General features: G+C 43.4%; 1 protein-coding gene across 2 annotated transcripts in view; it reads left to right on the forward strand.

The window, feature by feature from the left end:
* Positions 1-17,371, forward strand: part of ABCA1 (ATP binding cassette subfamily A member 1) — a 137,068-nt gene that overhangs the window by 21,830 nt on the left and 97,867 nt on the right. For both annotated transcript variants that reach the window (XM_062207837.1, XM_062207836.1), the window contains exons 2-3: positions 2,755-2,915; positions 16,553-16,646. In XM_062207837.1, coding sequence (XP_062063821.1) covers positions 2,850-2,915; positions 16,553-16,646 — 160 coding nt within the window. In that variant the 5' untranslated portion in view covers positions 2,755-2,849. The remainder of the gene's footprint in view (positions 1-2,754; positions 2,916-16,552; positions 16,647-17,371) is intronic.

Consider the following 17,371-nt stretch of genomic DNA (forward strand, 5'->3'; position numbering starts at 1 on the left):
AATTGTACAGGAGGCCAGGCAATGGGGAAATATTGGGGCAGGATGCTTGTCTGTTTGCATCCAGCAAAGCTAGAGCAGAACTTTCTGCTGCTGCTCTTGGCTACTTATTTATTTGAAAGACAGGGTGTGGTTGTTGGGCAGGCGATAAATCTTCCATCCATTACTTCACTCCCCAAGTGCCTGAAACAGCTGAGGCTGAGCCCAGCAGAAGCCTGGAGCACCTGTGTGGGTGGCAGGAACCCAAGCACTTAGGCCATCATCTGATGTCTCCCAGGCTTATTAGCAAGAAGCTGGACTGGAAGCAGAGTATAGTTAGGATGCTGGTGTCTAAAAACTGTGCCTCAGCCTGTTACTCCACAATGCCTGCTCCTGGGATACTTTTGCTAACCTCTGTTATATCTCCCAGGGGGTCCCTGGCATCAGAACCCATGTTTGGAGAGATCCAGGAACTCCACTTTTAGGAAAATGTTCTCCCAACAAAAGCATCCTCTCCTCGCCTCCTTTCTTCTCCCCTGCCCCCCTCCACTCTCCCCTGCCCTTCCCTTCTATCCCCTCTCCTTTTTCATGAACGTTGTATAGAGGTATATCTTCTCTTTCTGTGAATTTTTCCACTCAGGGTTTAGAGGAGGAGTTCTGTACTGGGGTTTGGTCCTGGGGACCCCAACACCAGGTTATTCAGATTTTGTCTGTCCTACTTTGCCCCTTTATACCTTTCCAAAAACCCACAGTAGATTTGATAGAAATAATAGGGTATATCCTGTTTAAGCAGGGTATGGGCATTTCTTTGTGAGAGGGTACTGAGCAAACAGAGAAATACAAATGAAGAGACAGAACGTTATAACTTCAGCATTTACATTAGGCCATGATGGAAACTTATTTGTGCTATCTCTTTAAGTCCTTAGAAAACTATACAAGAAGGCAGGTGTTGTCATCTCCATGTTATAAGGAGGAAATTGATGCTCAGAGAGCATGAAGCCTTGGGCATGGACACGTGGCTGGGAAGCTGGAGTTAATTCATGTCTGGGAACATTATGCTGATTAGTTTTCATTTTTTAATAGATATGTTTTGTACCAGCCTCTTCAGTACTACCTTGGGGATCTGAAAAGATTCTTTTAGCTTCTAAATCAACTGATGATGCCTGGACAGAGGTTTTTTGCATGAGAACGATGTAGCTAATTATTTATTTCAGTGTTTCTGGAATGCAACCTCCCTCCTAAGCCACTTATGAAACAATTTGGGATTACAAGCATGGGTCTCACCACGCCATCTTGGCTCTCAGTGCTAGGAGACCAGTTGACACCTTTAAACAACCAAGTGCAATCTGATGCTATGCTGGTTTAGGTCTTTCTCTTCTTGGAGTGAGACACTTTGGGGATCTGTATCTTTCGAGAGGCCTGCTGATAAGGAAAAGAAATAGGGTATAAGATTTGAATTTTGGAGGAATGCCTGATTTATTGCGTTGCCATTGGATGAGTTGGATCGTCTCTTCCTCTTGGACACTGCAAATTCTCTGCAATCTCTCTTCTTTGCTAGAAGTTTTTAATTCAAATCATTAAGGGGTGAGGGCAAAAGTGTAATATCCTGATAGAGACTGAGCTTTAGTCCAGTACTTGGTTTCGTAGGTGTCAGTGATTCCTGCACTCTTAAATCTTTTTCCATTTGTTTCTCATGCTTCTCACATCCTACCCGTATATCACTGGAGGCTGTGATGATGAGCTGGGACACTGCTTGATAAGGAAAGGGGTTTCTGGTTTCTACTGAGGACTCGTACTGCCAAGTGCCAACAGGAACTCACTTTAACCTGTTTATCCCTCCTGTCTTTTTCCACTTTTCATTTTCTGTCCCTTCCCTAGCTTTAATGTTGACATAATTATGTGAGATTATTCCAGCATAAATAAATACACCCTGTTGGGTGGGCAAGTAGGACACATAGAATGTGTCTTTTCTGTTCTTGAGAATAATAATAGTAAACTATAATTCACGCAGCCCTTCAGGGAGGCACCCGTGACACCTGACAAGGAGTAGCTTGGCCACGTGCTCCGGTGCAGAAGCGCACATATATCCTGGCTGTGAGGGCTTGTCAGTTTCATAGATGACACTCTGTGCCTGCCTTAGCAGACTTGTCGCTCCGTGGGATTTTGTTTTCCTTCCACAGAGACACAGCGCTAGCGCTGTCCTCATCACCTGGGAGCCAGGTGTCAGCAGCTTACTCACAGACCGCTAAGACCTGCTGTGGCTTTCCAGATTGGGAAACTGCTTTGTTGATGGTGCCATTTATCATTTGAAGGACCCCGCATTATTGGCCAGAGGGAAATTTAGTCTGCAGAGAATTTCAGGGAGTTGTGTAACTCACTCCAGGCTGGAGACAATTTATAAATGCGGTTGACATTTTATAGGAGTGTATGCGGGGGGTGGGGGGGCAGGGAGGATTCCAGTATGGCATTTTCATCCTCAGTGTTTTGGCCACTCAGGTCCATTTTTGTTAGTGCATTTTTCATTCCTAAATGATCATACCAGTGGAGCTAACGTGATTAGGACCCATGGCACTTTAGCTTCAGGTTGCTGCCCAAAAACCTGAAGCTCTGTTTGCTTGGCGGGTCCTGAAAGGCAGGAACTCCTGGTGTACTGAGGAGCAGTGTGACGCAGACCTGGGGTCGTAGGTCTCAGGTGAGAGGGCTGGAGCAACAGCCCTCACTGGTGTGTGGCTTTGCAGTGATCACTGACGGCTGTCTCTCCTGTGCTTTATCTTCCAGTTAATGACCAGCCACAGCGGCTCGGCTACAAGCTCTGGCCGCTGCCTCCAAGGGCGAGCCACAAGCAGGTTGCCGTGGGTGCCCGCTGAGGTAACATGGCCTGCTGGCCTCAGTTGAGGTTGCTGCTGTGGAAAAACCTCACGTTCAGAAGACGACAAACAGTAAGCTTGGGTTTCTCGGTAGGGAGTAGGGGTGGTGGGTTTTGATTTGGGGGTTGAAGGAGGGAGGGCCGGAGCTCTCTTGGTTTTTTTCATACAAAGACTGAATGAATCTGGCTCCGGTTGATACAGGACTGTGTAGTCCTCATATGGCCTGGTGGCTTATCACTGAGGGAAGATCTGCCACTGGGCAGAAATGCTAGGTTTGGTTTGTTCTAGTGCCAAGGCGTGAGTTCTGACCTCTGGAACCCGGCACAGAGTTGCCCATGTCCAGCCGTCTTCCCTTTTGCTGCAGCCCTGGGAGCTGTCTGGCTCTCCAGAAGCACCTCTTGGATCCCTGTATGTCTGAGAGTTGGGAGTGAAGTGAGTGAACGGCCCAGCTCCTAGAGATCAATGCCTGGGTCTCTTGGTGTCTCTGAACTCCCCCCTTCCAGCTCTGACTGCAGGCCTGGGGGAATATAATAACTGAGATTTGTCTTATTTCTGTGGATGATTCTAAGCCGTTCACCTCCCAGATGGGCGAGTAATGCTTTCAGTAGTCCTGAAAGATCATCTTTATTGCCTGTGAATAGTATTTTCCCAAGGAATGTGAGGGCTCTAAGGCAGGGTGAACTTCTGGAAACTCAGATGTCAGCTCTTTGCTTCTTTATCTCTAAAACACTTCCTTAGTGATCCCATATAGTCCTTTGGATTTAGTTGTAGTTGGTTTCCAAATCTCTGTTTTCTATTCTGCCTTTGTCCTGAATTCTCACTTGATGGCTTAATGAAGCTCAACCTGTCTGTAACCACACAGATCAACTTTTTGAGAGATTTAAAGAGTTTAAGGAACTTTGGTAAAAATTTAATTTTTCTCAAAGTAGAATAATGCTTGGATTTTCTGTAGTAGAAAATGTTGAGATGCACGTTCACTAAATTTCTTTTTATTATAATGTTTTTGAAATATTACATATATGTATAACTATATGTAAACCCCTTATCCTTATTGGCTACAGTATACCACTGTGTATGTTTACAGATTAAATGCAAACAAAGTTATAAAACTAGTCCAGTTCAAATTGACACTGTAAATATGTTGAGGTCACTGATGTTGGTTAGCTGAAACCAAATGATGCATTGAATGGAAGTATGAAAGCAAACACTATTGTGGCAGTTCTTTTAAGTTTGTCCAATGTATATTTGTGCTAAAGGTTCAATTCTGCATCCTTTTTTCCCACCATCTTCCTTGGATGCCATTTGGCTTTCATCTATGAATCTCATAGATTGAGTCAGCTTCTGTTCATTTCTCATCAGCCTACTACAATTATACTGGTGCCAACACAACCACAGACACAAATATAAACTTGGGTTTTGAAATTTGTGCCAGAACTTATTTCTTATTTTTTTTAAAGATTTATTTATTTATTTATGTGAAAGAGTTACACAGAGAGAGAAGGAGAGGCAGAGAGAGAAAGAGGTCTTCCAACCACTGATTCACTCCCCAATTGGTTGCAATGGCTAGAGTTGTGCTGATCCAAAGCCAAGAGCCAGGAGCTTCTTCCAGGTCTCCCACACAGGTGCAGGGGCCCAAGGAGTTGAGCCATCTTCCACTGCTTTCCCAGGCCATAGCAGAGAGCTGGATTGGAAGTGGAATAGCTGGGACTTGAGCTGGTGCTCATATGGAATGCCAGCACTGCATTTAGAAAATATGCATATGTGTATTTGAATTTGTTTTAATGATCATTGTAATGAAAATAAAAAGTGTTTAGGACCCACATAAAGAGTTCAAATGTAATCCCTTGGTAATATGTATACAGGTTGTAGTTTGAGAAACACTGGATTCATTCAACCTCTCATGCTACAAATGGGGAACCTGAATCCTCAGGTTAAGCAGGGACTGAAATTGATGTGTTTTTGTAATGATACTAATAGTAAAATATAATGTACAATAAATAGTATATTAATATAATTAAACCAAACAGGATGAGCTTCATGTGCTAGGTACTAAGTGCATTATTAACGGTATTACTCCTATTACGGCTTCATAAAGTACTGTTATTTCCTCATGTTGTAGTACACAGAGGTAGAAGTCATTTTTCTGAGATCCAGCCCACCAATAAGAAACACAGATAGGTTTTCCATCCAGATAACTTGACTCCAGAGTTGGTTCCAAATCGCCGTCAGATTGTCTTTCAGTAGCATCATTGTTTGTCCTGTGCTGCATCAAAACCTGAGGATCCTGACTTCTTTGCCTTTTTCCTCTGCATTCTTCAGTTGTTCTCAGGTTCCAGTGTTCCCACATCCGATGTATTCATCCTTATTCTCACTTCTTAGCTGCTGTGTGGTCCATGACCTCTGCCTCTTCTCAACCTGGCAGCCCATGTGATGGTGAAATTGTTTCGACCATGGTGTGTCCATTAGTGAGTTCTGGGAAGAACCAAGTTGTCTTAGCAATGAAAGGGGTGCTCAGGTAGTTCAGTCCATTTGTCCCATTTTAAATATGAGAAAGCTGAGTCACAGAGCAGGGAAGGGTTTTCCCCAGGGTCAACCAAACAGCAGCTGGGCTGGGATCCCCAAAACTTGGTCCAGGCCTCAGCCTTGCCATCACAGTGATTTTTTCCCCTTCTCCACGTGTTTTGCAGCCACACAGCTTGGAGGAGGAGGAAATGGCCTTTCTGTGTTAGCCAGGGAAGGAATCAGGAGTACAGGGGCCTGGAATAGGAAGTGGGGTTGTGTCATCCAGACTGAGCCAGTCTCCACTGGTCTTAAGCTTTTTGCCTCTTGGTCAATATTGTTTCTGCCTTTGGAAGGGGTAGGATTAGAGAAATGAACAGGCTTACTCAAAGGCAATCTGTAGCTTTGTGGTGGAGTTCTTGTTGAAGTGGGAAGTAGGGATATAATACCCTGATACAAAAGGGTTTTTGTAGCTGCCTGCCAGCCTCTTTCAGTTACCTCCCTTCCTGATTTCTAAAGGAAATGTGTTCTGCTGAATCACAACAAACATGCTTTATTTCAAGTCGCACATGGTTAGATTGTCAGAACTGGGAATGGTATGGTCTGCCTCTTGTACCGGTGATGGAACTGGCTCAGAGGGGGCAGGGGTCCAGGGTGAGTCAGTCTTGAAAGTAGCATCAGAACCTCCTGGTGGCCCTGCAAGCCCAGAGCCTTTGTAGCAGCATTTTCTCTCTCTACATTAAAGGTTGTATGCCCCTGAGTCTTTCATTTTGATGGGGTACTACTACCCAATCCACCTGCCTTGGATATCTAGATTATATTATTTAAATATTAGGGCACTTTAGGTATTTTGTCGCCACTTTGTTGGCCCACCTCGTTAGATCTGCCCTGTCCATTGGGTAGGAGAAGTTAGCAGCCCCATGACAGCTGTTGCTCATAATGTGTGGAAATTCATTGACTGTTTCCCTTCTACGATCCTAGAGAGTGAGCCCTTGTCTCTGGAGCCCAAAGCACAGCTTGGCACTGGGATGTGCTTACTATTTGCTGAATGAGTGGTAAATGGGTTAGTGGTCCATCAGTTCGCAGGTCTTCAGGAGGCTTCCCTGCCCTAAGAGCTTTGTGTGCTGCCTCTGGAAGAATGGGAAGAACATGTGGAAACCTGGAGCTGGACAGAATACTTCAGAGCTACCCTTTGGAAAGACAGCATTTGTCCTTCCACTCTGTCCTTGTTTGTTGATGAATCCTGGGGATCCCTCGTCTCCGCCTTCGTTGTGCAGACTTAGGGGACCCACCAGCTAGGATTCATTTTCTACTCTTCTGTTAGGTGAAGAGTACTTGAATTGAGTTGCCAAAGTTGAGGGCAAAGCTCAGTTTGGGTCCAAAGTGACAGCTTGTGTGGGTGGCAGTCATTCAGCACAAACAGGGCTTGGGACAGGAAGGGAAGAGGACTCCAGAGTTCTTAGGATCTTCATCTGGCTTTAGGCTGACCCAGAGGCCAAGGTCTCCATGGAGCAAGTGGGACAAAGTGAGGGTGGCCTAACATTTCCTCTTTTCTCTTTATGCTTAATTCTCTCAATTAGATAACATTAATTGATGACAGAAGGTAGATCATCCAGATGTTATCAATTTGAGAACTACTATTTGGGAAGTCCTTAATGACAAAGAATAGGTTCAAGGTAAAAAAAAATTTAAACTCTTCCTTTATGAGCCATTAGAGAAGAGCGGAGGAGCAGGCGGCACCTTTTCCCTAACTTTCCAGTTTCACTGACGTATTTCTTTCTTGACCTTAGTCCTAGCCCAGGAGCAAAAGTGATTCTAATCCCAGCCTGGCCACTGTGCGCCTCAGTGGTCTAGGGAAACTCATTTCTCCTAAGCTTTTGTTTTCACTTCTATGGGATAAAGAAAGAACAATTTTATTGTTTCATTTGGATAAATATTTATTGAGCATCTTTCACTCATGGGATATTGTGCAGGGTCTATACGGGCACTTCAAAAAGTTCATGGAAAATGATATTAGAAGGTATGTTTATGTTGGTGTAAAAATTTTTGAAATCCATGCAGTTTTTTCATAATGTGCATTTTCTTGAATCTTTTGAAGACCCACTGTATGCACAGATTTTAAGAAGTTTTGTATCGAAATAAACAGGCCAGCGCCGCAGCTCACTTGGCTAATCCTCCGCCCGTGGTGCCGGCACCCCGCGTTCTAGTCTTGGTTGGGGTGCTGGATTCTGTCCCGGTTGCTCCTCTTCCAGGCCAGCTCTCTGCTGTGGCCCGGGAGTGCAGTGGAGGATGGCCCAAGTGCTTGGGCCCTGCACCCACATGGGAGATCAGGAGGAAGCACCTGGCTCCTGGCTTCGGATTGGCGCAGCTCCAGCCATAGCAGCCATTTGGGGAGTGAACCAACGGAAGGAAGACCTTTCTCTCTGTCTCTCTCTCTCTCACTGTTTAACTCTGCCTGTCAAAAAAGAAAAAAAAAAAAACTTATCTTGTAATTCTATTTTTCAAATTCATAAGCTCCCTCATAGTGATGAACAATACTGACGTGATCTCTGCCCATATGGTGCTTAGAGTTTAGTGTAAAAAGCAGGTATGAAGGACATAACATAAGTAAAAACCTTAACTGTGGTAAGTAGTATGAAGATACAAACCACACAAAGTATAGTACTACATTGTACACTAACAAGTATGGCTAGGGACTTCATTTATTATTATTGTTTTTTCTAAAGATATAAATCTTTAGAAAATCAAAATAAATTATTTTGAAAGGTAGAGTTACAGAGAGGGAGAGGGAGAGACAGAGAATCTTCCAGGCACTGGCTGCCTCTCCAAATGGCCACAACGGCCGGGGCTGGGCCAATCTGAAGCCAGGAGCCAGGAGCTTCTTCCAGGTCTCCCACGTGGGAGAACACATAGGCCATCTTTCACTGCCTTCCCAGGCATATTAGAAGGGAGGTGGATAAGAAGTGGAACAGGTGGGACCTCAACTGGTGCTCATATGGGATGCCAGTGTTGCAGATGGTGGCTTTACCCACTATGCCACATCGCCGGCCACCATTTATTATTTTTTAAATATTTGTTTGTTTATTTATTTATTTTCATCTGCATGAAAGGCAGAGGGAGAGAGAAGGGCAAGGATTTTCCATCCACTTTTTACTCCTCAAATGCCAACAATAGCCAGGGCTGGTCCAGGCCAAAGCCAGTAGCCTGGATTTCAGTCTGGTCTCCCACATGAGTAGCAGGGCTCCAAGTACTTGAGCCAGAGTTTACTACTGCCCAGGGTGCACGTAGCAGGAAGCTGGATTAGAAGTAGAGCGCTGAAACTCAAATCGGACTCTGGTGTGGGATGCTGTGGTTTAACCCACTGTGCCACGATGCTTGTCCTGCACCTTCACTTAGAATGTAATCTGAGTGCTCTGAAGTTCAAGCACCAGTTAACCAGGCGAGGGTCACAGCTCGGAGATCAGACTGTCACATCTTGGTGGTGACTGGGTGCATGTCCCTGTTCAGGGAACAAAGAAGCCAAGAACACAGGTGGAAAAAGGAAGACTTGCTGGGGAGGAGACCAAATTTCACAAGGCCTCGAAGTTGGGAAAGGACAGTTGAATTTTAGTTTATGTGTGAAGGGTGTCCCTGAGGTCTGTGGGCCACAGGCATGCGGATCATCAGCCTTGTGGTTCTTGGCAGAGAAAACTTGACTGGCAATAGCCCAATAAAGCAGTAATAATTATTACGTACATACACACTGTTTTATGCTGTTTTTGCTTTTCATTTAATGTTGTTTAATGTGTATATTCCTATGTTTCAAATGATCTTTATATTTATAGTAATGATTGCCTGTGTTTTGTTGTTTTCAAAGTACTTTGATATCCATTGTCTGTTCTTAGCAGTTCTGAGAGGGATGCATTACAATTTCTGTTTCACAGGTGAAGACAGGGTACTACGAGAAGGGCTGAATAGTTGGGCTCCCAATCTTCCATGAGATGATGGCATTACCATTCCCAGTTACTTTATAGTGATCTGTCAACACAGTTTTTGTTTCATAAGTTCAAATCCTATTGCCAACATGTCTTCCTAGTGTTTGCTGTTATGAGGAAATTACTATACCGACTTTATTGGTGAATGTTTGTCATAGTGGTTAAGATGCAACTTGGAATGTGGCATCCCATATGCGAAGACCTGGATTCTGGTCTTCTTCACCCCTAATTCCAGCTGCCCATGAATACACACCCTGAGAGGCAGCAGGTGATGAATTGAGTGATTGGGTCCCTGCCACCCATATGGAAGACCTGGATTGAATGCCTGGCTCCTGGCTTTGACCTGGCCCAACCCGGTATATTTTGAGCATTTGGGGACAAACCAAATGGATGGAAGGTGGGTCTCTCTCCCTCCATTGCTCTGCCTTTCAGATAAGTAAAATTTAAAAAATTCGTACAGATTTTATCTTGTTGCTTTTTCTTAACGTTTGTAGTATTTCCTTAGGCCGGAATCTCAGGAGTAGAATTACTAGGTCAAAGGGAAATGGCCCTGGAAATGTATGGCCAGATGGCCTTCCCAGGGATCAAGCCTGTTTAAAAAGCCACCAACAGTGCGTGAGGCTGCACAGTTCCAGAAGGCAGGCGTGGTTTTAAAAACGGCCTTTTCCCTTGTACGTTTATCTGATTTGATCTTTAAGATATCAGTTTAAAGTTTTTGTGCCTAACTGAAGCGTGTGTGGTGTTAGCAATGAGTCTAGCATTCATTTTTCTTTACATGCATATCGTGTCATTACAGTGACTTTGATTAAACAGTAACTTCTTTCCTAGTTATTTTGGGAATATTTATGAAGTCTTATCTGTATGGGAGGCTATTTTGGAGATATTCCTTTGGTCATTTGTCATTTTTATGTTGGTGCTGATATAGCCCAGAGAATGTTCTCCTACCCTGATGAGCATCTGATATCTGGGGGAACTCATTGTCCCACACTTTGTTGCCTCTCCAAATATTCTCTGGTCTCTTCTGAATCTCATTATCTTGTAAATTTCTAAAAACTATCTTCTTACTATTTGAAGTGAAGTTATGTTAAATCTGTAAATTAACTTGGGAAACCTGTACATTGAATATTCCCATCCAGAAGTATGGCTTAGATCTCATTAATTCCCATCTTCCCTTTTTTTTTTTTTTTAAAGAGGAAGTGAATTTCTTTTTTTTATTAGTATTTATTTATTTATTTATTTTTTGACAGGCAGAGTGGACAGTGAGAGAGAGAGAGAGACAGAGAGAAAGGTCTTCCTTTGCCGTTGGTTCACCCTCCAATGGCCGCCGCGGCTGGCGCGCTGCGGCCTGCGCACCGGGCTGATCCGATGGCAGGAGCCAGGTGCTTCTCCTGGTCTCCCATGGGGTGCAGGGCCCAAGCACTTGGACCATCCTCCACTGCACTCCCTGGCCACAACAGAGAGCTGGCCTGGAAGAGGGGCAACCGGGACAGAATCCGGCGCCCCGACCGGGACTAGAACCTGGTGTGCCGGCGCCGCAAAGTGGAGGATTAGCCTAGTGAGCCGCGGCGCCGGCCTCCCATCTTCCTTTTTAGAAAAAGAGAGGGAGAGACAGAGAGAAAAGGAACTTGCATCCTCTGGTTCACTCTCCAGATGGCTGAAATGGCCAGGGCTGGGCCAGGCTGAAGTCAGGAGCTAGGAGCTTTATCTGGATCTTGCAAGTAGGTGGCAGGGGTCCAAACATTTGGGCCATCTTTTTTTTTTTTTTTCTTTTTTTTTTTTTTAAGATTTATTTTATTTATTTGAAAGGCAGAGGCAGAGAGAGAGAGAGAAAGAGAATTTTCATCCACTGGCTTACTCCCCAAACAGCTGCAATGACTGGAACTTGGCCAATCCGAAGCCAGGAGCCTGGACCTTCTTCCAGGTTTCCCATGTGGGTGCAGGGGCCCAAGGACTTGGGCCATCCTCTACTGCTTTCCCAGGCCACAGCAGAGAGCTGGATTGGGACTAGAGCATCCAGGACTTGAACTGGCGCCCATATGAGATGCCAGCACCGTAGGTGGCAGCTTTACCTGGTATGCCACAGCGCCGACCCCATTGGGCCATCTTTGACTGCTTTCCCAGGCCATTAGCAGGGAGTTGGATTGGAAGTGGAGCAGGTGGACTCGAATTAGTGCCTATTTAGGATGCTGGCATCACAGGTGGCGACTTTATACCCACTAGGCCACAAAACCAGCCCCCCCATCTCCCCCCCTTTTTTTTTTTAATTTACTGGAGCTCTTTGGTTTTCTTTATGTAAGAATTATATGATTTGCATTCAGTTTATAACTATTTTTTTGTTTGTGTCTGTTTTTACTATAGTTTTGTTTTGTCCTCCCCACATGATATTAATTTAATTGTCTATCACAGGCTTAAAGTAGTGCTTATACTTAGAAGTATTTACCTTGATTTTGGTTAATTTAGTTATGTTTTCAGATGAGTTTGAGTTTTTAAGTAAATTTTGTGGATTCTCTTAAATTTCCTTGCTGTACACAGAAAGGATATTTTTGTCTCTTCATTTTTGATGTTTTTTTTTTTTATGCTCCTTTGTAATCTCAAGAATCTTCAACTCAATACTGAAAAGCAGTGGCTTCTTTTTTGAGCAATGAATTGAATTTTGGGGGTGATACCGTTATTCAGAAGACTCTTGCCCAAGGCTACATTTTATTCCATGGGTTTTCCGTGTTCTTGAAGCATGGCCCTTGCCCTGCCCAGCCTTGCATTAATATGGCCATGACTGTGTCCTTAGCCCAAGGTAGCTAACTGCATTCTCAGAGTGACTGGGTTGTAGTTTATGGAGCTTCTGAAGCCTGCAAGAAAGGTTAGTCATGAATACTCCAGGGCCCGTGTACCCCTGTTGTGTGTGAGATATCTGCTCAGCTCTGAATGCATTCAAAAGTGTTTTGCTACATATTGAATAACATGATGATGATGATGACAACAACCAGTATGTGCTAGACTCTGTGCTAAGACTTTTTCATGAAATAACATTTAATCCTCACAATAAGTCTAGAACAGTGGTTCTCAACTCGGGGCAGTCTCCACCGCCCATAATCTGGGACATTAAGTAATGTCTAGAGATATTTTTCATTGTCAGAATCCTGGGAAGGAGACAGTGTGCTACTGGTATCTACTGGGTAGAGGAGAGAACGCTGCCAAACACTGTACAGTTCATAGAAGATTCCCCCTCAGTGGTTCATCTGGCTCCAAATGTCAGTAGAGGGGATCTTGAGAAGCCCAGCTGTGGCGGTGCTTGCTCATCTTATCTCTGTGGTATAGATAAGGAATAGTGAGAGGGGAAGTGAAGAGTTGCTTCCCTGCCTCCCAGAGCACCTCAGGGTAGCATTCATTCAGCACCAGAGTCAATACCCAGCACTAAACAAAGGAGTTTCTCAAATGGTGAGAAACACCTTTTGTTTCTCCTCCTCTTCCCACTCCTGGATTGTGGAGGAGTCAGTCAGGTGCATAGATACTAAAGCAAGATCTAGGAGAATTTTCTGAAGGATTACCCAGCAGTGAAGGGCCAACCGTATTTCCAAGCTATTTCCAAGAGTCTGTATAGGAAATGTGCTCATCTAAGAAGGGTGGAGAAATCTGATTTTGAAATGAGTGAAGGCAGAATGGCATTCGTGGCAGAAGTCAAGTTAGGCGTCTAGTGGAAGGCTGTTAGGGAAAGAAATACCTAAAACATGCCCTGAGTTTGGAATGTGGATTCTGTGTTCAATGACACAAATAATTTTAGAGCTATGGGGTAAATGGGCACAGATTTAATTTTGTCTTTGTGGTTTGGGTGATGTGAGCTTTGGAAGCAGTCCGTTCAATCATTTGTTCATTCATATGTGTTAGTAATCTCAGCTCATCAAAGACTTTGAAGAATCTGGAGTTTCCATACTCTGGTGTGGAAGGGGCACATGGAGGTAGAGGTGCATAGTGGCAAAGGGCGTGGATCCTTGAGTCAGTTGGCTTTGAATCCAGGCTCTGCAGTTTACCAATCTTGTATCCTTGGGAAATTTGTTAACTCCTTGAGCCTCAGTTTCTGCATCTGTAAATGGGTATAATACTAATTGGGTTGTTTGGCAATTAAATGAGTTAATGTAGCTACAGCACTTGGTGTGTAGTCAGACCTATTGAGGTATTATCTTATTATTATTATTATGACTACCTGTCTTTCCCTTACCTGGTTCCCTAGTGTTCTTATACACACTGGCTTCAGCTGCTGAAAATGGTTTGCAAGTTTTCCTTTGTGTCCTTTGCTTTCAGTGCCGTGGGGAAGATCTATTTATTATTTTTTTTCAGTTAACCAGCATATTTTGAGCATATGCTGCACAACAGGGTCCTAGATGTGGTGCTGCAGAGGTGTCCAGGAACATAAGGCTTGACTCAGTGCTTAGCAGGGCTAGCAAGTGCTGGGTTCCTCTTAAGTGGCATATATATATATATATATATATATATTTAAAATTGATTTATTTTACTTATAAAGTCAGAGTGGGAAGAGTGGGGAGAGAGGGAGAGAGAGAGAGAGAGAGAGAAAGAGAGAGAGAGAGAGAGAGAGAGAGAGAGAGAGAGAGAAAGAAAGAGAAATACCTGTCTGCTGATTTAGTACTCAAATGCCCATAACTGGAACTGAGGCAGTCTGAATCTAGGAGACAGGAATTGAATGTGGTCTCCCGTGTGAGTGGCAGGGAGCCAGCTACTTGGTCTATCACTAGCTGCCTTCCAGGGTGCACATAAGCAGGAAGTTGGACTTGGGAGTAGAGCTGGGACTTGAACCCAAGCACTCTGATATGGGATGCAGGCATCTCAAGTGATATCTTATCTGTTGTGCCAAATGCCTGCCCCTTAAGTGGCATATCTTAACAGCTGTGTGCCCCAAGCATAGCTCTGTGAGGCAGCATGATGGGTTTCAAAGCTTGCATTTAGGGGTCAGTAGGTCTGAGTTCAGTCCTGGTGCAGTTTCTTAGCCTTACCAGGCTGTAGCTCATCACTTTTCCAAACCTAAGTTTCTTCACATCTTATTTTCTTTTAATAAACAGATCTTTTTTTAAAAATGATTTTTATTATTTATTTATTTGAAAGGCAGAATTACAGAGAGGCAGAGAGAGAGAGAGAGAGAGAGAGAGATCTTCCATCTGCTGGTTTACTCCCTAAATAGCTGCAGTGGACGAAGCTGGGCTGATCCAAAGCCAGGAACCAGGAGCATCTTCCTGGTCACTCCTGTGGGTGCAGGGGCCCAAGGACTCAGGATGCTTTCACTGCTTTCCTAGGTGCATTAGCAGGGAGCTGGATCGAAAGTGGAACAGCTGGGACTCGAACTGGTGCCCATATTGGGATGCCGACACTGTAGACGGTGGCTTTACCTGCTATGCCACAGTGCCAGTTCCAGTTTCTTCACTTCTAAAATAGAGATGCTACTGCTTCCCTCACAGGATTATTGTGAATTAAATACTGGAGGTGAGATATAAACAAATTCTGAGTCCACAGTGGGTGCTCAGCATTTGCTGTAACCATTCTAAGTCTCTAGGCTTAGGGAAGATGAAAGCATCTTACCTCAGTGGAACCTGCTGAGATGCCCAGTGAAGCAGGCGCCCACCTGGTGCACCTGCTGTGTCAGGTAGGACTTAATGGCCCCCAGAGTCTGCAGACCTGCTTACTAACCTCAGCCCTGTCACTGACTAACTCTGTGGTGCACCCTTCCTGGAGCTGTAGCCTTTTCTACATGTACAACAGAGACCTTAGTAATTCCTGCCTCATAGGTTGTTTGAAGGTTAAATGGAACAATATGGAACAACTATGCCTAGTACATACTGGATTTTAAATACATATTGGCTACTGTTTGTCTTAAAAGTACAAATAGAGACTTCAGAGCTTCACAGTTGATGATTGTTTCTCTTATTCATAATTTTGTTTTTCTGAGTTTGTTATTATTTTCCAAATTCATTTACATTTCATTTTTAAAAAAGCCTAGTCCTGTCTTTGTTAATATTTGTATGTGATATTATTTATCTTCAAGCTTGGAATGCGTACAATTTTGTGTGTGTTTTTTTCTCTTAATATTATATAGTTAACAGTGTTTCATAAGCACTGTTATAATGACTGCATAATATGTTGTCAAATGGATGTACCATTATTTAATCATTTCCCTATTGCTGTGCAATTAAGTTGTTTCCAATATTTTGTAGTTACAATGTTCCAATGAATAAATAAAGTCATATATACAGCTTTTTGATATTTTAAATTTAGTTCCCTAAGATAAATTCCCAGGAATATTACTTGGGCAAAGGAGATAAACATGACTTTCGAATACATATTGCCAAATTGCTTTCCCAAAGGGCTCAGCTGATTTGTGTCTGTGTGTTCATTATTTTATAAACTTTAATTCATCCCCTTACACAACAGACATTTTTGAAGCCCTTATCATGTGGGGACCTAGTGAGAAGTGACAGGAGGGAGAAGCTCATGTATAAATAGGGCCCCTGCTGTGCCAAATGCTGATAAAGGCACTGAGGACCTGGGGACCTTGGAGAAGGGACATGCGGCTCAGCAGGAAGAAAAGCTTATTTTCAGAGTCATGGTTGTGTTCTTTGGAAGGAAAGAAATGGCTTTCTCCTGCCCTTATTGAGATATAACTGAAAAATAAAAATTGTGTATATTTAAGGAATGCAGCATGATGTTTTGATATACATACATATCAATTTTAAAACATGCATTGCAAAATAAAATGATGTTCTCTTTGAAGAAAAATAGGACATTTGTACTTGGTGTACGAGGCCCATGTTGTGGTATTTTTCTGTTTATGTTAATAAATTTTAGTACCTTTTGTTCCTTAAAAAAAAAATGGCTGAATGTCATTAGTAAGCTGTGAGATTTCAGGATGTGTTGCTTCTTTGGGATTTTAAAGCTAAGCACTGAGTCAAGCCTTATGTTCCTGGACACCTCTGCAGCACCACATCTAGAAGTGAGCCCAGTGAAGCAGGAAGGGAGCCTCCTCCCTTACTTGAGGCAAATAGGTATGGAGTGGTATATTGTTGTAGAGTGGGAACTGTAAACAGTTCAAGATTACTAAAGCTTAGACAGTGGTAGGAGGGGATGGAGAAGTAGATCAATTGCTAATGAACTTTTCAGTGGATTTCCCAAAGCACAGTAGCGTTAGAAATCCATGTGACTTAAAATTCATGGTGCTCTGTCTTACTTTGCACTCAGTGTCAGCTGTTGCTGGAAGTGGCCTGGCCTCTGTTTATCTTCCTGATCCTGATCTCCGTCCGGCTGAGCTACCCGCCCTATGAACAACATGAATGTAAGTATGTGGATCGGGCCTGAGACTCACTCCAGGCAAGCCATGACGAGGCAGTAGACATGGCCTTAATTTGACTTTTTCAGAGACATTGTCTTCAGAAAAGACCACAAATGGTTTGGAACAGAAAATTTAGGCTTCTCATTTTTTTGGAAATGGGAAGATCTCAGGAGACTATTTTCAGTCCTAGTGAATGGTGATAATAGTAGTTATCACAATACTCAACATCTGTTTCACGCATTTTAAATCTTAAAAATAAAATAACCTAAGAGTTTAGAAAGTGGTGATTAAGAAGCACCCTTAAGGCATTGACTTAATGATATCGTCTCATTCCTGCCAGCCAGTCTTTCCCATATGCGTGAGCTCTTATTCATGTGGTTGCAAATCAGGGAACACCTAATTTTAAGCAGCATTTGTGTAGAACTGCTCAGTTTGATGAATGTTATTTCATTTGATTCTTGAATAATAGACTTTATTATTGTCATTTGCTTTAATTTCTCTAAAATTAAAAAAAATATATTTAAAAGGCAGAGAAAAGGAAAAGAGAGATAGTGAAAGAGAAAGGCAGACTGAGGTCTTTCATCCACTGATTGATTCCCTAAATGCCTGCAACAACTGGATCTTGGCCAGGACAAAGCCTGGAGCCTGGAACTCAGTCTGAGTGTCCTCCATGGGCAGCAGGAATCCACGTACTTGAGCCATTATCTGTTGCTCACCAGGGTGTACGT

Source organism: Lepus europaeus, chromosome 12, assembly GCF_033115175.1.
Source record: "Lepus europaeus isolate LE1 chromosome 12, mLepTim1.pri, whole genome shotgun sequence".
NCBI lineage: Eukaryota > Metazoa > Chordata > Mammalia > Lagomorpha > Leporidae > Lepus > Lepus europaeus.